Genomic DNA, 20,866 nt, shown 5'->3' with positions numbered 1-20,866 from the left:
AGGTGTGACTTCCCATCGAGCTGCATAGCCTTTATCCATAGGCTGCTCAGAATCAGGCATGAACACCAGCAAGGTGGCAAGACCTTCATGATAGATGGGAAAGAAACATTTGTGAAGGTTTAAAAAAAGACGTAGAAAATAGAGGTATAGTCTTTGGCTCTTGCACTGACTAGCTACCACCAGTTCTCTCTACATTGTCCCATCAAACATTCCTCAGGAGCTATGGACCCAGAGATGAAAAGAATGCAAGAATATTGGAAAGTGATGGAGCCTTATCTCGGGTACTGCTCTTTCGAGACTACGAGTAGGGGAGAGAAAGTATGTAGAGGAGCTGCAGAGTGAGAGAGAGTGAATGAGAGTTATGGAACCAAATCATGTGCGATAATTTCACAGTGAGGTAGAATGTGAATAAATGAGGGACAGTGAGTGAGTGAACATTGGAGGTTAGGAGAAAAGCAGTGCAGAAGACGAGAGTAAGCAAGGAAGAGTGAGCAAGGAAGAGAAAGTGAGAGCTAGCGATTGGAGGTTCTATGTGAGAAATGACAACCAAAAATAAACTCTCTCTCATACTTTTGTGACAGTGACTAGGACCAGGAGTCAGCTATTTTAACAAAATATTTTCAGATCTGAAATACAAGGGAAACCAAATCATCAGTATTTTTATTTCAGAATAATTTAAATCAATTCAATACACAGGGGCAGCCAAAGATTTGCCAGCTGGAAAGAATCAACAAAGCATCAGCTTTTTAAAATTCAGACAGTAGCACTGATGGACCAAGGGGAAAGGGGACAGAGATACTTTGCATGGAACAAAAAATTCTTGAATGATCTGTGGAGACACAGATAGAATTGAGAGAGGAATAAATTATTAATGCAGTTAAGGCTTAAAGTGTCAGAATTGGTTGGTTGAAGAAAGTTTGAAACAGCAAGATGTGCGAATACCCAAAGTGAATGATGATAAAATCTACAACTCAAGCAGCTGGCCATCCGCAACATGGGAGAGAGAACAAACGTGCATTTATGCATTTTTCTGACCCCAGGACAATCCCAAGTACTTTACAGACAATTAAGTACTTACAGTGCACTATAATGTAAGAAATGTGGTAGTCAATTTGTGCCCACTATCACTGTGACAGTGACAGATAATCTGTTTATTTTCCGAAGCGATGTTAGTTGAGGCAGTATTGTGAAGATATCTGTCTGGTTCTTCTTGAAATAGTGCAATGGGATCTTTTACATCCACCCAAGAGAATGGGCATGATTTAACTTCTACCGATAACACTTCCGATAATGCAGTGTTCCCTCAATGTTGCACTGGGACTGTCAGCGTGGACCATATCCTCACAAATCCAGAATGGGACCTGAACTCAAAACCTTCTGATTCGAAAGCGAGAATGACGCCCACTGAGCCACAACTGACACTGAATCCACCAGCGTCAAAATGTTTTGGAATGTCTTTTCATTAGTGCCTGGCTTCTTCATCTCTCCCTTTGTAGGAGTAAAAACCAGGTATTCACCCTTTGAGGAACCTGGATATTATCCCATGTTTGATCATAGCACAAAGCAACACCAATACTGGGTGACAACTTATCAGATCCACATTTCCTTTAACAAAAACACAGACACACACAAGTCTCTTTCCAGTTCCTTGCTGCCCATCTGCAAACAGTGCCACCCAGTGAGGGCATCACTGGCACACTTTGTATGCCCACACCCCCAATCCACACACATCCCCAATCAGAAATACACAGACACCCCCAAGCCACTTGTCCTGAATTTATTTTCTCCCAGTTTGAATACCCCCACCCCCATGTCATCGATCAGTTCAGTGTTCCACGTTTCCCTGTCCTACCCGGTTTACAACCTTATATTCCTCTGTAAGCTGCCCTTTTCAATCACTTCCATCCAGGATAGAAAATCCAAAGCTTCTCCTCCTCAGTTCTGACCCCAGGGACTGATCTTGTGGCTCTCTGCTGCATCAGCTCCTTAAATTCTTTTACAGGTCAGCAATGAAATGATTGAGAAATGGTTACAGAGATTCCTAAGATACAAATTGCTGTAAATACAATATTCTACCTACACACTATGCAAAGAAGCACACATAGTTACAACAAATGATTATTATATCCTCAGTTCATCGGTTTTATCAAAAGGTAGCCATTAATTTTATCTTGATTTTAACATGGGATGTTAAAGTAAAATTCAGGGCTTGCACCCTTAATTTATCACAAATGTTTGCAGCCTGTACAAACCTCAGCCACAAACACTTTGTGACTAAACTTACATATTGTATTCAAATCATTACAGAATCACACAGGCTTGCTCTTCCATGGTTGTCACGAAAGTGTGGAAACAACCTCTTCTGCTTGGTCAACGTGGTCCTTTGATCAGCCTCAGTGGACCGTGGGATGAGCCTTTGTAACTTCCCCTCTTGGGTCTGCTCCAGACCAATTCTTAAAGAGTCAGGTGCCTCAGGTGGGAGGCAGTGGGGAGGTGTGCGATGTATAACACAACGCTACATTACACTACCCTCCTTTCCAGAACATACCTTCAATGTTCAGTTATTCTCTCCGCTCACGGAGACGTCGATTCCATGTCAGTTGATAGGACAATTCAATGGATAATTTTCAACTACGTGACCAGATTAGAAAGCATCAACAGGCCATCACGTTGATCCTGGTTCCCATCTTCCCAATCACACACCTTCTTCCAGCTTTGGTGAGGGGGTTATGGGTGGTGTCTCTGGATAGCAATCAAAGTGGGGCCTTATTCAATTTCTCTCTCCCTAGTTCAGGGATACGTGCAGCATTCCAGTCACCTACCCCAGTTTATTCAGCACAAGTAGAGATCAAACCTGGGCTGGAAACCATCAGAAGACCCCCCACTTAAACCTTTCTAAAATAGTACGGCTTCAGTTCAAAGCATCTTAGCAGGAAAATGGAACAGTCTCATCAGTTGGTTTGAGAACCTATCAGAATTAGGATAGCTCTCAACCACCAGAATGAAACACAGATTTTTGTCAGTAAATAGTGTACTCGTGTTATTGTTTTGTGAGCAGAACTGTCGGTCAGTAATGGATGTTCCTCATGGCTGTGATTGCGCTGGTCAGTCTTCGGGGGAGTCCCTTCACTGTTTGCCTGAACTCTTCGGGCTTTGCTTTCAGGGCAGTCACAATCTGTTGCAGAGTCCGGGATGGCTGTAAACCAAGAGCATCCATCACGTTGCTGAGGTAATCTGGGAACAAAAGATATGCAACATTCCTTTAAGTAAGATCAGCTTCCTTAAAGAATTTGCCAAATAACACCTTCCATTTATAGTATACCCTCTGTAGAACAGAATCAAGATTGGAAACAGGAGAAGATGTGACTTCTTCATTTAGGTCACATTAAGTTGGGTTTTGAAAGCTTATTGATGTAGAGGAGATAGGGAGAAGGTGAGCATCTCAACAATTCTGAGGTCCTGGCTAAGATTTATTTTTTATTAATTTATAAGGTATGGGCATCACTGGCAAGGCCAGCAATTATTACCCATCCCTAGTTGCATTTGAGAGTACAACTGAGTAGCTTGCTAAGCCATATCAGAGGGCAGTGAAGAGTGGACCACATTGCTGAGAGTCTGGAGCCACATACAGGCCAAACTGAATAAGCAGATTTCCCTTCCTAGAGGCCATTAGTGAACCAGATGTGTTTTCATAGCAATCCAGTAGTTTCGTGGTCATCATTACAGTGAATAGTTTTATCTCAAATTTTATTTCATTCATTCATTGGTTTTAAATTCCCCTTTGTCGTGGTGGGGTTTGAAATCATGTCTCTGGATCATTGGTCCAAGCCACTGGTTTGCTAGTCCAATAGCGTAACCATCATGCTGGCATATCCTTCAATAGAGTCAGGATACAGGGAGGAGGAGGAAGAGTATGTAGGATGGAATATTTGGCCATCGGGAAAGAGCATATTGAACAGTACCAATTGAATAGCTGTTTTAAAAAGCTGGCACAGGCAAGCTGGACCAAATGGCCTCCTTCTATGCTGTATGATTCTATCACTAATCATAACAGTATCAATAAAACACATAAATCTCTTCCCGTATACGTTCCACTTACCAATATCTGTGGCGAGCTGTTTGGTTGTGTGTGGTGTGAGCTCTGGGATCTGTAGAATGGATTCACAGTAAGTATGCATTGTCGCCCTGGCAACGGAGCCCAGCCAGTAATCAGCCATGTTGTCTAACTCTGGTAGCTCATCACCTATCAGGGATTACAAGCATGCAAAGTGTCAAATCCCAGCTATAAGTGAATACAAATCGAAAATGCACACAACTTCCATCACTGCTCTCCATAAACCTCAAATTGTCTAACAGCCCACATCAAGTTCCCACTCCCTCAGCACCTAATTGACCCATATCAGCTCCCCATACATCTTAATGACCTATACTGGCTCCCTGTTCACCTTTGGGGTGAAATTCCCCAATGGAAAAGGAACATGGTTACCTTATACAGGAGCAGATTTGGGTGATGTTTGAGGTAGTAATATATGGTCTTAGTGATGGTGTAGATATGTAATTGGAAGCTCATCTTAGAATCAAACACTGCACCAAGGTTGCAAACAGTCAGTTACCCAACAGAAATCCATCCATCTCAGTCTTGAAAGTGCGGAGTCTGCATGTTCTCCCCGTGTCTGCATGGGTTTCCTCCAGGTGCTCCAGTTTCCCCCCATAGTCTGAAAGACGTGTTGGTTAGGTGCATTGGCCATGCTAAATTCTCCCTCAGTATAACCGAACAGGCGCCAGAATGTGGTGACTAGGGGATTTTCCACAGTAACTTCATTGCAGTGTTAATGTAAGCCTACTTGTGACAATAATAAATTTCAAGAATGTTCCCTCATTGTTCTCAATCACCCCACCAGATGAAATAATTTCTCATTTTCTATCCAATCAAAATCCTTTACTATTTTTGATATTCAAGAGAATATTTGGCATTCCGCTACGACTCTCACCAATTTTTGTAGATGTACCATAGAAAGCATTCTTTCTGGTTGCATCACAGCTTGGTATGGATCCTGCTTTGTCCAGAACTACAAGAAACTACAAAGGGCTACGTTGCGAACAAAACCCAGTCCATCACTCAATCCATCGCACAAACCAGCCTCCCACCCATTGACTCTGTCTACACTTCCCACTGCCTTGAAAAAGCAGCCAGCATAATTAAGGACACCACACACCCTAGACATACTCTCTTCCACCTTCTTCCATCAGGAAAAAGATACTAAAGTCTGAGATCACATACAAACCCTGACTCAATAGCTTCTTCCCTGCTGCCGTCAGACTTTTGAATGGACCTACCTTATATCAAGTTGATCTTTCTCTACACCCTAGCTGTGACTGTAACATTACATTCTACACCCTCTCCTTTCCTTCTCCCCTATGTACTTTATGAACGGTATGCTTTGTCTGCATAGCACGCAAAAAACAATACTTTTCACTGTATACCAATACATGTGACAATAATAAATCAAATCAAATCGAATAAAAGCCATGTTTAAGTAACTTGTCTTTGTAATTTAACTCTCCAAGTCTAGTTTCATTATGATAACTTTCCTCCATTAATTGAGCTGCTAATAAAATCACATCTTCAGAAACAGCAAACTCCAAAGCCATGCATTTGCAGATTAGTCAGTGGAACAATGTCTATTTTTGAACTTTCTTTGTCATCTCACAATGTGGTAAATAATCCTGTCCACTCACCCAAGTCTGCTCCCAGCTGCAGACCACACTCCCTGCTCCATCGCCCCACCTCCATGACTCCCCCTGCTTACTTCTACTGTACCCCTCTCTCCCTCCATCCTGACCCCACCTTACAACCCCCACCCCTTACCTTGCTCCGGAGGGTATGGAAGCTTCCCAGAGTGCAGTGCCAGCTCCAGTGCTGGATCCTCCTGTGTTACAAAGGGCTCCAGGTGCAGAGGCAGGGACATGATGTACTGGCCAATCTGGGAAACAACAGACACCGCCAGAAAACAATTAGAACTCATAAATCTAACAACTGCAAGCCGGTCAGTTTAACCTTGATGGTGGGGAAACTTCTAGAAATGATAATTCATGACAAAATTAATAGTCACTTGGAAAAATGTGGGGTAATTAAGCTAGTATGGATTTGTTACGGGTACATTGTGTTTAACTAAATTGCTCGAGTTTTATGATGAGGTAACAGAAAGAGCTGATGAGGGTAAAGCTGTTGATGTAATGTACATGGATTTCCAAAGGGAACTGGATAAAGTGCCGCGCAACAGACTTGTAAGCAAAGCTAGAACTCATGGAATAAAAGGGCCAGTAGCAACGCAGATATGAAATTGGTTGAGTGACAGGAAACAAGAAGTAGTGGTTACCAGTTTTTTACAGACCGGAGGAAAGTTTACAGTAGAGATCCTCAGGTGTTGGTGTTAGAAACCCTGCTCTTCCTTATACATATAGACTTCGGTGGACAGGGAACAATTTCAAATTTGCTGACAATACAAAATTTGGGAAGTATTGTGAACTGAGGAGAATAGTACAGAACTTCAAAAGGGCATAGACAGGTTGGTGGAACGGGTAGACAAGTTGCAGACGAAATTTAATGCAGTAAGTGCAGTGTGATTCATTTAGGTTGAAAGTACAATGAGAAACGATTTAAACAAAGGGTATAAGACTAAAGAGGCTTCAGCAGCAGAGAGACCTGGGTGTATATAAGTTATTGAATGTGTCAGGATAAGTAGAGAGCATGGTTAATAAAGCATATGACAGCCTGGGCTTCATCAATAAGGGCCTGAGAGTACAAGAGTAAGGAAGTTATGTTAAACCTATATAAAACACTGGTTTGGTCTCAACTGGAGTATCCTGTCCAGTTCTGGACATTACACTTTAGGAAAGATGTGAAAGCACTAGTGTAGAAAAGATTCACGAGAATGATTCCAGGAGTGAGGAACATCAGTTATGTGGATAGATAGGAAACATTAGGATTGTTTTCCCTGAAGAAGAGAAGTCTGAGAGGTGATTTGGTAGAGGTATTCAAAATCATGAGGGGTCTTGCTCAGGGTGGACAGGTAGGAACTGTTCCTGATGATGGAAGTATCAAGAACAGAGGGCATAGATTTAAGGTTATTGGCAAAATAAGCAATGCAGCAAATGGTTAGGATATGGAATGTACTGCCTGAGAGAGAGCTGGAGACAGGTTCAATCGAGGGAATTTGATTATGGTTTGAAAGGAAAAATGTGCAGAGCTATGGGGAGAATGGCACTAGATGAATTGCTACTTCAGAGAGCCAGCACAGACATTAACAGGCTGAATGGCCTTCTTCTGTGCTGTAATCATTCTATGATTATAATGGCAAAGCCTTGATGATGCGAACACATTTTTGCGTGTTTGCTTTCCCAAATTCCTGTCTCAGTTAACAAATGCCAAATCATACCTCATCAAAGTCAGAGGAAAGACAATGGTTAAATACACACAAACACATCCTGCAAGGACGAATAAGCGAGTCAGTAAGCAGCAGTGACTTGGAGCAGAGGGTTGTATTTCTACCTGTACTGAATGACCCGATCTCACTCAACAGGGGTGCGACCATTAGCCAAGGCCCCATGGCCACTTGTGGTCGCTACGAGGAACCATGGTTATTGGATATGGCTTTGTCAAATTGGACAGAGGAAGGTGGGTAATAGAGACACCCAAATATTCAGCTTCACTGAGAGACATTGTGAATCAGTTTACATGAGAAATTCCAGTCTGGGGAAAGTGGGTTAACACATTAAATTGAGAATACAAAGCAGGCTGACTTGCATCTGAAAAGGGAAGATGAAGATTTCAGATATGACATCCTAACACCTGCTTTCCTTGGAATTCCAATCCCACCTGAAACATTGACTTGTTCTGTCCCTTTCTGACTTACCTGTTGTGGACTTTCAGTATTCTTCCTTCATTGCCCACCTTCTCAGTTTTAAAAATGTTTCCACAATCAGCTACACAGATAGCTCTCTAAGCCACCTTTCTTGGTCAGGGAATGGCACATGGCAAAAAGATGGGCCAGAATTTTATGTTGCTTGGGTGGGCATGCTCCGACTCAGAAAAGCATGAAATTGTATAAGACAGAAGAACTATGAGCAGCCAATAGGCAATTGAGCCCCTCGAGCCCACTCCACCATTCAATACGATCATGACGGATCTCATCTCGGCCTCAACTCCACTTTCCTGCCCATTCCCCATCACCCCTCAACCCATTACTAATTAATAATCTGTCGATCTCCTTCTTCAATATGTCCTGGCATCCTCTGCACAGATTCCACAGATTCACAACCCTGTGAGAGAAGTAGCTTCTCCTCATCTATGTTTTAAATCTGTTACCCCCTATCCTAAGATAATGACCTCTCTTGTTCTAGATTGCCCCACAAGAGGAAACATCTGCTCTCCCTCTACTTTGTCAATACCTTTTATCATCTCATATACCTCAATTAGATCTTCTCTCATTCTTCTAAATTCTAGAGAGTATAGGCCTAAACTGCTCAGTCTCTCTTCATAAGGCAAACCTCTCATCTCTGGAATCAATCTAGTGAACCTCCTCTGAACTGCCTCTAATGCCACTACATCCTTCCTCAAATAAGGGGACCAAAACTGTACACAGTACTCCAGGTGCGGTCTCACCAATGTCTTGTATCATCGCAGCAATACTTCCTTACTTATATACTCTATTTCTTTAGCTATAAATGCCAAATTCCATTTGCTTTTTTTATTACCTGTTGTACCTGCATACCAGTTTTCTGGGACTCTGCACAAGGACACCAGATCCCTCTGCACCAAAGCATCCCGAAGTCTCTCGTCATTTAGATAATAAGTTGCTTTTCCATCTTTCCAACCAAAATGGATAACCTCACACTTATCCACGTTAAACTCCATGTGCCATACTTTGGCCCACTCACCTAACTTATCTATATCCATTTGTGAGTTTCTTATTTCCTCATTGCAACTTACTGTCCCATCTATTTCAGTGTCATCTGCAAATCTGGCTATAGTACCATCCAATCCTGTATCCAAGTTATTAATATAGATTGTAAATAGTTGGGATCCGAGAACCGAACCTTACTGCACCCCACTAGTTACATCTTGTCAAGCAAAATAAGACCCATGTATCCCAACTCTCTGCCTTCGGTCAGTTAGCCAGTCTTCTATCCAAGCTAATAAATTATCCCACCCCTTGTGATCTTACCTCGTGTATTAACCTTTTGTGCAGCACCTTATCAAACGCCTTCCTGAAGTCTAAATATACTAATCTGCAGGATCCCCATTATCCACTTGGCTTGTTATATCTTTGAAGAACTCTAGCAAATTAGTCAAGTACAATTTTTTCATGAAACCATACTGACTCTGATGGATTGAGTTTTGACTTTCCAAATGTCCTGTTCTTACTTCCTTAATAATGGATTCTAACAATTTCCCAACAACAGATGTTAAACTAACTGGTCTATAGTTCCCTACTTTCTGCCTCCCTCCCTTTTTGAATAAGGGTGTATATTAGCATTTTTCCAATCCACTGGAACCTTTCCCGCATCCAGGGAATTTTGGAATATTATAATCAGTGGATCTACTCTCTCCGCTGCCACTTCCTTTAATGCCCAACGATGTAGGCCATCAAGCCCTGGGGACTTGTCTGCCTTCAATCCCAATAGTTTGTTGAGTATTATTTCCTTATTGATGATGATTGTTCTAAGTTCCTCCATTCCTATAACCTCTGCATTACCTGTTACTATTGGGGTGGTACTAGTGTCCTCCACCGTGAAAGCGGAGGCAAAATATTGATTTAGCATCTCCGCCATTATTGTGTTCCCCATTATTAACCGGTTTCATCCTCCATGGGATCAACATTCACTTTAGCTCCTCTCTTCCCCTTTGCTATCCTTTTTTAGTGCTAGCTGTCTTTCATAATTTACCTTTGCTTTTTAATGAATTTTTTAGCAACCCTTTGTTGATCTTTAAAAAATTCCCAATCTTCCACCCTGGCACTGGCCTTTACAATGTAGGGGAGTCCACAACCAGGGGTCACAGCCTGAGGATTCAGGGTAGACCATTTGGGATGGAGGTGAGGAGACATTTCTTCACCAAAAGAGTGGTGAGCCTGTGGAATTCATTATCACAGGAGGTAGTTGATGCCAAAACATTGAATGTATTCAAGAGGCGGCTGGATATAGCACTTGGGGTGAATGGGATCAAAGAACAAAGAACAATACAGCACAGGAACAGGCCCTTCGGCCCTCCAAGCCCGCGCTGCTCCCTGGTCCAAACTAGACCGCAAGAGCCCCTCGGGGCTCGCCTCCCCGCCTCACCGTGTAAGTGAAAAAACGATAAGATAAGATAAAAGGTTTTGGGGAAAAAGCAGGATTAGGTTATTGAGTTGGACAATCAGCCATAATCGTAATGAATGGCGGAGGAGGCTCGAAGGGCCAAATGGCCTCCTCCTGCTCCTATCTCCTATGTTTCTATGAATATCTTCACCACACAGACCGCAGCAGTTCAACGCAGCAGCTCACCAGCATCAATCAAAAATGGGTAATAAATGTTGGTCTTGCCAGCAACACCCACATAGTAAAGATATTTATATGTAAATACCTACCTGGTCAGAGTGGGTGCAGAAACTGGAGAAAATGATTCATATGAGTTATAACAAAGACAAGATTGCTTTTCAAGAAAACAAGACACTTACATTGCTGATGTATTCAAGAGGAGCAAGGCTAAATGTTGGGAGATCCTCAGTCAGTGTCTCTCCCATTGTTCCCGTGTTCCAGGTCTTTTCAGGAGGCAAGGAGAAAACACAAGAGTCAGTGTGCATTTGATAAAGAAACTGAACATCTGGTGCAAACAATCGTGGAACCAATATAAACATTTGTGTTTGTGCTAAGTTTCTTCTTCACAGGCACTGTAATTTCCCCCAATGCAATCACTCGCCCCACAGACAGTACCGCCGCCAACCAAAGCCTGCCCTGCCCCCTCCCCAACCCCTCAGTCAAATCATCCTAAAAATCCTAGGAATGAGGGGTAAGCTCCAATGGGCTGAACAACCATCTCACCTCCATCCTGGGCACCTGTGCCAGCTGCTGCTTGATGCGGAGGAATACAGAGTCGAAGGCGAGTTGATGCGCCTGCTGGTTAAGCCGGGTCAGCGCTGCACGAGCTTCCGACAACAAGTTATTGTTCCCCGTTCCCTTTTCCTACAAAGCAGAAGAAAAGAATTTTAGCGATAAATCCTTAACCACAGGGACCCATTGTATCTGACCTTTTGAAAGGTTTTCGATTGTTCCCCTCCCAGTTTTCTCGCCTGTTCTCTGGTAAAGAATGGAATCTTACCTTCAACATATAAAGTATTTCCATCAGACTGGCATATTCACTTGGATTTGCCTTCAGTAAATAATTATATTCTTGCCAAGGATTTTTGATGGAGGTTTTTTTGTCGGAGAAGCTGGTTTCTTGTATGCCAGTCAGACTGTGTGGGCTGTATGACTCAGACAAATACTTCCCTGCAGTAGATAATATCCTGCAAGAGAGATTCAAAAGGATTGGAAAAGCTTACAATCCAGCTTAAACATGGCAGCGCATTTGTAAAGTGGAGAACAGTCTCTGAATTGGTCTCTCCCCGTTACATAGAATACTACTGAACTAAACTAGGCCATTGCATTGTATCAGTGTTTATCACTACATCACACTCATTCTTCCTCACACTCATTGCATTCTGTTTCTTCAAACAGGTCTCTAATCCTCTGTACAAGAATTTACAGACTCTAGTTCAACAGTGGTGTTTGACAAGAAAATTCCACATTTTAACCACTCAGTGTGAAGATATCTTTATCCATCTCCTTGTGAAATCATGCCTGTGGTAGTCTTAAGGTCGACGTTCAGTGGATTTGCCCCATCTGAAGCACTTAGGTTGAGAGGAAGTTTCCCAAGTTCCCACTGGCAGGTTTGATGATGGGCATGGGGGGGGGGGGGGGGGGGGGGAAGAGAGAGAGAGAGAGAGAGAGAGAGAGAATATGGCACAAGGCCCAGATATTGGTTTCATGCCAGCATGAATTTACAGCTGGATCTTCCTCTGGTGTCCGCCATGTCGGATCAGAAAACCCACCAGAAGCTGGTGTGTGAACCTCATCTGCATTCCGTTAGTGGGCTGTAGATGAAGGTCTATCTAGCATACTGTTTCCCAACAACCCAAATTGACACACTCATCAGATTCCCATCCATATCCCACTGTAACCGGCATCGCAGGCATCCTACAAACCACCTCGTTTACTGGCTTAATACCACTCCATACACAGCTAGCCTCACTGGATGAATATGCCACACTTCCCTTCAACCTCTCGCCCCGTTAGCCAGACTTGCAGGCTTCCTTCCCCATTCTCGTAATTAACTCCATTTTGCTATTCACCTTTCAGTAGGCTCTAATGGAAGCACGAGTGTGTTATTTGGAGCTAACCTGTTGGACAGCTGCTGCTCGTAGTCCCCACACTGCCGCAATAGTTCACCGCAGGTTGCTATAATTCTAAAATTAAAACAATGTGTGATTAGAGAGTGGGAAAGAATCAAATAGTCAGTCATAACTAACAGAACTTTGATCAGAAGTGAAATGAATGAAAATCAGAACACACAGAACCTATTAACAGTCCTCCATCGATTCCTAATTCCATAACATTGTCCGAATCTGTCCCTACCTCAGCTTACATGCTGCTGAAACCCTCATTTATGCCTTTTGTTACTTCCAACATACTTCTGGTCAGCTCTCACATTCCATTCTCCGTACATTTGGCATCATCCAAAACTCTGCGCCCCATGCCCTTATATGTGCTCAGTCCAGTTCACCTATTGCCCCTGTGCTTGTTAACCCATACTGGCTCCTGGACAAGCAGCGCCACGATTTTAAAATTCTCATCCTTGTTTCCAAATCTCTCCATGGTCATGCCCCTATCTAGCTCTATCGTCTCCTCCAGCCCTGCAACTTCCCGTACATCTGCACTTAACTAATTCTGCTCTCCACATTCACAACTTTAATTTTGACAGCTGTGTATTCAGCTGCTTGGACCCTAAGCTCTTGAATTTCTACCTTAAACCTTTCCTTCCTCCCTTAAGATGTTTCTTAAATCCTAGTTGTATGATCAAGCTCTTGGCTATCTGCCCAAGTATCACCTTATGTGTCAATTTTTTCCTGCTAATGTTCCTGTGATAAGCTTTTCAATGATTCATTATGTTAAAGGCACTTTATAAATACAATCTGTTGTTGCCGAAAGAAGAAGGATTGTCAAGGATTCTTGAAGAAGAAACTTGCAGCTACTGGTTTGACTGAACTCAAACATCACCACCATTAATGACAGCATAGAGTCACAGGGGTTTACAGCATGGAAACAGGCCCTTTGGTCCAACTTGTCCATACAGCCCAGTTTTTACCATTAAGCTAGTCCCAACTGCTCACATTTGGCCCATATCCCTCTATACCTATCTTACCCATGTAACTGTCTAAATGCTTTTCAAAAGACAAAATTGTACCCACCTCTACTACTACATCTGGCAGCTTGTTCCGGACACTCACCACCCTCTGAGTGAAAAAATTGCCCCTTTGGGCCCTTTGGTGTCTCTTCCCTCTCACCTTAAAGCTATGCCCTCTAGTTTTAGACTCCCCTATCTTTGGGAAAGCATGTTGACTATCTATCTTACCTATGCCCTTCATTATTTTATAGACATCTATAAGATCACCCCTAAGCCTCCTATGCTCCAGGGGAAAAAAAAGTCCCAGTCTATCCATCCTTATAATCAAACCATTAAGTCCCAGTAGCATCCTTTTCTGCAATCTTTCTAGCAGCTTCTTCCCTCTCTGATACTGGTTCTGATGGGGGAACTGTCAGCCTGCCCTCATCAAATCGCAAGTCTGCTCTCATACCAACTGTCTTGGCAACAATCAGCAAAAAGAATAGGATGTAGAAAATGTCTTTCCTTGGGAAATCGTATTAAAAAACATTTTGTTGTCCCCTAAACCAAATGGACAGACAATGTGAGGAGGGGCGTGAAATTAGAGACATTAAACTGGCACGAATGCAAGGGTGCAGAAAGGAACATCTGAACAAGCATGTGTTACAATGAGGACCAAGTATATTCCTGGGTAAAACCATCTGTTACATTGATGATAAAAGCAAAATACTGTGGCTGCTGGAATCTGAAGCAAAAACAGAAAATGCTGGAAAATCTCAGCAGATCTAACAGCATCTGTGGAGAGAGAGTAGAGCCAACATTTCGAGTCTAGATGACCCTTCATCAGAGCTGGTTCACTAGAACAGTGCAAAAGACCAAGGACTGACATGTGGGCAGAGAGCAGAGGGGTGGTGCGTTTAAGTGGCAAGCAACAGGAAAGTCTGGGTCAGCTTGTGGATGGACAGAAGGTATACAGCAAAGTGGTCACCCAGTCTACGTTTGGTTGCTCCGATGTAGAGTAGACCGCATTGGGAGTAACGAATGCAATAGAGCAGATTGAAGGAGGTGCATGTGAAGCGCTGCTTCACCTGAAAGGGCTGTTTGGGACCTGGGATGGTGAGCAGGGAGGAGGTAAAGAGGCAGGTGTTGCACCTTGTGTGATTGCATGGGAAGGTGCTGTGGGCAGAGGGTGAGGTGTTGGGTGTGATGGAGGAGTGGACCAGGGTGTCCGAGAGAGAACAGTCCCTGTGGAATGCTGACCAGAAGAGTGAGAGGAAGATGTGTTCAGTGGTGGCATCATGCTGGAGTTGGCGGAAATGGCAAAGGATGATCCTTGGAATGTGGAGGCTGGTGGGGTGAAAAGTGAGGACAAGGGGGATGCAGTCAAGAGCCCTGTCAGTCACAGTGGGAGGAAATCCATAATTGAGGAAGAAGAAAGACATATCGGCAACGCTATTTTGGAAAGTGGCATCATCAGAACAGACGCAGCGGAGGCGAAGGAACTGAGAGAATGGGATGAAGTCCTTACGGATGTGGGGTGTGAAGTCAAGGTAGCTGTGGGAGTCGGTGGGCTTGTAATGGATACTGGTAGACAGTCTATCACCAGAAATGGACACAGAGAGGTCAAGGAAGGGAAAGGCTTTGATGAAGGGTCATCCAAATTTGGAACATTAGCTTTATTCTCTCTCTATACAGATGCTGTCAGACCTGCTGAGATTTTCCAGCATTTTCTGTTGATGTTACATTGATGATGTCGATGGAGAAGAAACATATATCAACACAGGTATGTGTGATGGGGCGTATGAGAGTTAAACTGTCAGCAAAGGGGTGAAGAAGGGATGAGGGTTCTGCACTGAATTCACTGCCCCATCACCTGATAGAGTTTTGGAACGCTGTCCAGTCTTCCTGGAACAAGGATCCACTGGAGATTTCTTCCAGTTTGCATTTCTTGCGAATGGACTGAAGAGTGCTGGCGAAGCTGGACACATATCTGGAACAGGGAATTAAAACGTGAGCTGCAAGCACCCTCACAGGTATAACCCATGACACAACATTGGCACCCTCCTCTCCAGAGAATTAAACTACAATATGTTACATTTTAACTTTTTAAAAATTCATTTGTGGGACGTGAGCGTCGCTGGCTGGGCCAGCATTTATTGCCCAACCCTAGTTGCCCAAGGGTAGTTGAGAGTCAATCACATTGCTGTGACTCTGGAGTCACATGTAGGCCAGACCAGGTAAGGACGACAGATTTCCTTCCCTAAAGGGCATTAGTGAACCAGGTGGGTTTTTACGACAATCGACAATGGTTTCGTGGTCGTCAGTCGATTCTTAATTCCAGATTTTTTTTTTATTGAATTTAAATTCCACCATCTGCCGTGGTGGGTTTCGAACCTGGGTCCCCCAAAACATTCGTTGAGTTTCTGGATCAATAGTCTAGCAGTAACACCACTAGGCCATTGCCTCCTCCACCACTTGATTCAGAATAACCTGCACCACAGAATATGTGACAAATCTAAGTGATTGATAAAGATTATGGGTGGGATTTTCCGGTCACACCCATCCCAAGACTAGAAAATTCCGCCCGAGGTCAACGAACCTTGGCATGATTCCCATCCCCCCCTCACCCACTACAATTACCGGGTGGGCGGGATGGGAAAATTCCACCCTATGTCTTGCTTAAGTGCACCAGACGATTTTCCTGTTACAAGAGGCTAAATTACAGTACAATGATCGCAATACTTGTTGCAGGTATATAAAATATCAGATGGAAAATGGGATCAACAATTTGTATGTGCAGAAGTTAGAATGCAAAGTCAGGCAGCTGCTTGAGTGCACCAACACAGAGAAAGATGTCAAGACAAAATCTCTCTAGTGGCGTTTTTCCACTAATTCTAATACATCACCACCGAGTAGCGCAGCGGCTCACCGTCACCGGGCAACGCAGTGGCTCACCGTCAGCGGGCAACGCAGCGGCTCACCGTCACCGGGCAGTGCAGTGGCTCACCGTCACCGGGCAACGCAGCGGCTCACCGTCACCGGGCAGCGCAGCAGCTCACCGTCACCAGGCAGTGCAGCAGCTCACCGTCACCGGGCAGTGCAGCGGCTCACCGTCACCGGGCAGCGCAGCGGCTCACCGTCACCGGGCAGCGCAGCGGCTCACCGTCACCGGGCAGCGCAGCGGCTCACCGTCACCGGGCAGCGCAGCGGCTCACCGTCACCGGGCAGTGCAGCGGCTCACCGTCACCGGGCAGTGCAGCGGCTCACCGTCACCGGGCAGTGCAGCGGCTCACCGTCACCGGGCAGCGCAGTGGCTCACCGTCACCGGGCAGCGCAGTGGCTCACCGTCACCGGGCAGCGCAGTGGCTCACCGTCACCGGGCAGCGCAGTGGCTCACCGTCACCGGGCAGCGCAGTGGCTCACCGTCACCGAGCAGCGCAGTGGCTCACCGTCACTGGGCAGTGCAGCAGCTCACCGTCACCGGGGAGCGCAGTGGCTCACTGTCACCGGGCAGCGCAGCGGCTCACCGTCACCGGGGAGCGCAGTGGCTCACTGTCACCGGGCAGCGCAGCAGCTCACTGTCACCGGGCAGCGCAGCAGCTCAGCGTCACCGGGCAGTGCAGCAGCTCAGCGTCACCGGGCAGCGCAGCAGCTCACCGTCACCGGGCAGTGCAGCGGCTCAGCGTCACCGGGCAGTGCAGCAGCTCAGCGTCACCGGGCAGCGCAGCAGCTCACCGTCACCGGGCAGCGCAGTGGCTCACCGTCACCGGGCAGTGCAGCAGCTCACCGTCACCGGGCAGCGCGGGGGCTCACCGTCACCGGGCAGCGCAGTGGCTCACCGTCACTGGGCAGCGCAGCGGCTCACCGTCACCGGGCAGCGCGGGGGCTCACCGTCACCGGGCGGCACAGTGGCTCACCGTCACCGGGCAGCGCAGCAGCTCACCGTCACCAGGCGGCACAGTGGCCCACCGTCGCTGGGCAAAGCAGCAGCCCACCGTCGCTGAGCGGTGGAGTGATCCATAGCTACCGGGTAGCGGAATGGCCCAATGTCACCGGCGGCGGAGTGGCATATGGCCACTGGGCAGCGCAAAGCCACTGGACAATAGAAAGAGACTCACTTTGAGAAGAGAGCTTTCAGTGCTTTGAGTAAGCCACAAACTGCAAGACCATCAGTTAGTTTGATGCATCTGTCCACTGCCCCATTGGCCAGGCTGAAGAGTTTATTCACCGACTGATTAAGTTCCTGGACACAGTCGATCACCTCTCCACATTCCTGAAGAGAAAAGGCAGGAAAAGGGAATTGTTGACAAATGAAGACAAACATTTTAAACACTGAAGGGCAATTTATCACAAATTCTTTTAAAACAAATTCATTTCTGGGACGTGAGCAACACTGCTTTTATTGCCCGTCCCAAGTTGTCCTTGGGAAGCTGGGGGTGGGCTACCTTCTTGATCTGCAGCAGTGGATCTGGTGCACCTACACTGCTGTTAGGGAGGAAGTTCCAGAATTTGACTCAGAGACAGTGAAGGAATGGTGACATAGTCCAAGACAGGATGGTGGGGAAGTTACAGTGACAGTGTTCCCTTGTATCTGCTGCCCTAGTCATAGAGTCATAGAGGTTTACAGCATGGAAACAAGCCCTTCGGGCCCAACTTGTCCATGCCACCCTTTTTTTTAAATCACTAAGCTAGTTTCAATTGCTCGTGTTTGGTCATTATCCCTCTATGCCCAAGTTATCCATGTCTAAATGCTTTTTAAAAGACCAAGATTGTACCCACTTCTACTGCTACCTCTGGCAGCTCGTTCCAGACACTCACCACCCTCTGTGAAAAGATTGCCCCTCTGGACCCTTTTGTATCTCCCCCTTCTCACCTTAAACTTATGCCCTCTAGTTTTAGACTCCCCTACCTTTGGGAAAAGATGTTGACTATCTACCTTATCTCTGACTCTCATTATTTTATAGACCTCTATAAGATCACCCCTAAGCCTCCTACACTCCAGGGAAAAAAGTCCCAGTCTATCCAGCCTCTCCTTATAACTCAAACCATCAAGTCCCGGTAGTATCCTAGTAAATCTTTTCTGCACTCTTTCTAGTTGGTTAAAAACAGTAAAATCTTGTTACTGTGCAATACAAATCATAATCCACAGGAGCTAGATGAGTTATTCAAAGTAAGGATGTTTTTAAAAGATGCTAAAAATGTACCATCATGAAAACATATGGTTAATGCAGTTGTATAACCAAACCATGATTATTTGTTTTACTCATTTATGGGATGCGGGTGTCGCTGGCGAGGCCAGCATTTATTGCAGATCCCTAATTGCCCCTTGAGAAGGTGGTGGGGAGTTTCCTTGAACCCCTACGCTCCCTGCGAGAGGCGAATTCTTATTCTGATACGGAGGCCAGCGGTAACAGAAAAAAGGAAACACTTCCTTCGAGGTGATAGAAGCTTTGGAAGGTATTTTTGAAAAAGGCTTGGAAAACAATTGTAATCTAATTTATAGATAGTGCACACTGCTGTCGCCATGTCAGTGCTGGGAAGCTGCTTAAAGTGGCTGATGAGAGGCCAATCATGTGGATTGCGTTGTCCTGAATAGTGTCAAATTCCTTAAGCCTGCCACACATAGAGACCAGACACTTGTACTGAGGGAGTGCTGCACTAATGGATGTGCCGGGGGCGATTCAGCGCAGCAGGCCGGGAGACATAAGTGGAGGCCGTTTAACGGGCTTTCCGCTGGGCACCACGACCTCCATGAGAGTGTGGAGTGGGGTGTATGGCACTGAGAGGGTGTGGAGGGGGGTGCAGTGCGTGGAGGGGGGGTGCAGTGCGTGGAGGGGGGGTGCAGTGCGTGGAGGGGGGGTGCAGTGCGTGGAGGGGGGGTGCAGTGCGTGGAGGGGGGGTGCAGTGCGTGGAGGGGGGTGCAGTGCGTGGAGGGGGGGTGCAGTGCGTGGAGGGGGGGTGCAGTGCGTGGAGGGGGGGTGCAGTGCGTGGAGGGGGGGTGCAGTGCGTGGAGGGGGGGTGCAGTGCGTGGAGGGGGGGTGCAGTGCGTGGAGGGGGGGTGCAGTGCGTGGAGGGGGGGTGCAGTGCGTGGAGGGGGGGTGCAGTGCGTGGAGGGGGGGTGCAGTGCGTGGAGGGGGGGTGCAGTGCGTGGAGGGGGGGTGCAGTGCGTGGAGGGGGGGTGCAGTGCGTGGAGGGGGGGTGCAGTGCGTGGAGGGGGGGTGCAGTGCGTGGAGGGGGGGTGCAGTGCGTGGAGGGGGGGTGCAGTGCGTGGAGGGGGGGTGCAGTGCGTGGAGGGGGGGTGCAGTGCGTGGAGGGGGGGTGCAGTGCGTGGAGGGGGGGTGCAGTGCGTGGAGGGGGGGTGCAGTGCGTGGAGGGGGGGTGCAGTGCGTGGAGGGGGGGTGCAGTGCGTGGAGGGGGGGTGCAGTGCGTGGAGGGGGGGTGCAGTGCGTGGAGGGGGGGTGCAGTGCGTGGAGGGGGGGTGCAGTGCGTGGAGGGGGGGTGCAGTGCGTGGAGGGGGGGTGCAGTGCGTGGAGGGGGGGTGCAGTGCGTGGAGGGGGGGTGCAGTGCGTGGAGGGGGGGTGCAGTGCGTGGAGGGGGGGTGCAGTGCGTGGAGGGGGGGTGCAGTGCGTGGAGGGGGGGTGCAGTGCGTGGAGGGGGGTGCAGTGCGTGGAGGGGGGTGCAGTGCGTGGAGGGGGGTGCAGTGCGTGGAGGGGGGTGCAGTGCGTGGAGGGGGGTGCAGTGCGTGGAGGGGAGGTGCAGTGCGTGGAGGGGGGGTGCAGTGCGTGGAGGGGCGGTGCAGTGCGTGGAGGGGGGGTGCAGTGCGTGGAGGGGGGGTGCAGTGCGTGGAGGGGGGGTGCAGTGCGTGGAGGGGGGGTGCAGTGCGTGGAGGGGGGGTGCAGTGCGTGGAGGGGGGGTGCAGTGTGTGGAGGGGGGGTGCAGTGTGTGGAGGGGGTTGCAGTGCGTGGAGGGGGGTGCAGTGTGTGGAGGGGGGTGCAGTGTGTGGAGGGGGGGGTGCAGTGCGTGGAGGGGGGTGCAGTGTGTGGAGGGGGGTGCAGTGTGTGGAGGGGGGTTTATGGCACTGAGTGAGTGTGTGGAGGGTGAGTCTAACTCTATCTTACGCCCAATCTCATGTTTTCCCACTCACTCCCAACACCAACACAAATACACGCACATATTCACACTCACTCACCCATATACACTGACCCGCGTACATCCTGTTGACTTTTATCACTTTCTCTTTTTTAAACTTAACAATTTAATGTCATGACATTGCTGTACTTTTGCTCAACAATTGTTTCTTGCCTTTCAAAAAAGTTGAACAAGCCTGAGTTAAAGGTATTAGACCATATCATTGTATGGACTGCTTTTGCAGTGTACAGATTATACTGGTCATGTCCAGTCCCC

General features: G+C 46.9%; 1 protein-coding gene across 3 annotated transcripts in view; it reads right to left on the bottom strand.

Moving 5' to 3' along the window:
• Positions 1-633: 633 nt before the first annotated feature.
• The window catches only part of cog7 (component of oligomeric golgi complex 7), a 62,611-nt gene continuing 42,378 nt past the window's right edge, over positions 634-20,866 (bottom strand). For all 3 annotated transcript variants that reach the window (XM_078240339.1, XM_078240340.1, XM_078240341.1), the window contains exons 10-18: positions 17,581-17,735; positions 15,336-15,452; positions 12,480-12,545; positions 11,360-11,546; positions 11,083-11,223; positions 10,719-10,802; positions 5,870-5,984; positions 4,100-4,243; positions 634-3,234 (exon numbers count right to left, since the gene is read on the bottom strand). In XM_078240339.1, coding sequence (XP_078096465.1) covers positions 3,068-3,234; positions 4,100-4,243; positions 5,870-5,984; positions 10,719-10,802; positions 11,083-11,223; positions 11,360-11,546; positions 12,480-12,545; positions 15,336-15,452; positions 17,581-17,735 — 1,176 coding nt within the window. In that variant the 3' untranslated portion in view covers positions 634-3,067. The remainder of the gene's footprint in view (positions 3,235-4,099; positions 4,244-5,869; positions 5,985-10,718; positions 10,803-11,082; positions 11,224-11,359; positions 11,547-12,479; positions 12,546-15,335; positions 15,453-17,580; positions 17,736-20,866) is intronic.

The sequence above is a fragment of the Mustelus asterias genome, chromosome 23 (genome assembly GCF_964213995.1).
Source record: "Mustelus asterias chromosome 23, sMusAst1.hap1.1, whole genome shotgun sequence".
Taxonomy (NCBI): Eukaryota; Metazoa; Chordata; class Chondrichthyes; order Carcharhiniformes; family Triakidae; genus Mustelus; species Mustelus asterias.
The sequence above is the reverse complement of the archived record's forward strand: the minus strand, read 5'-3'. Positions and strand labels throughout refer to the sequence as shown.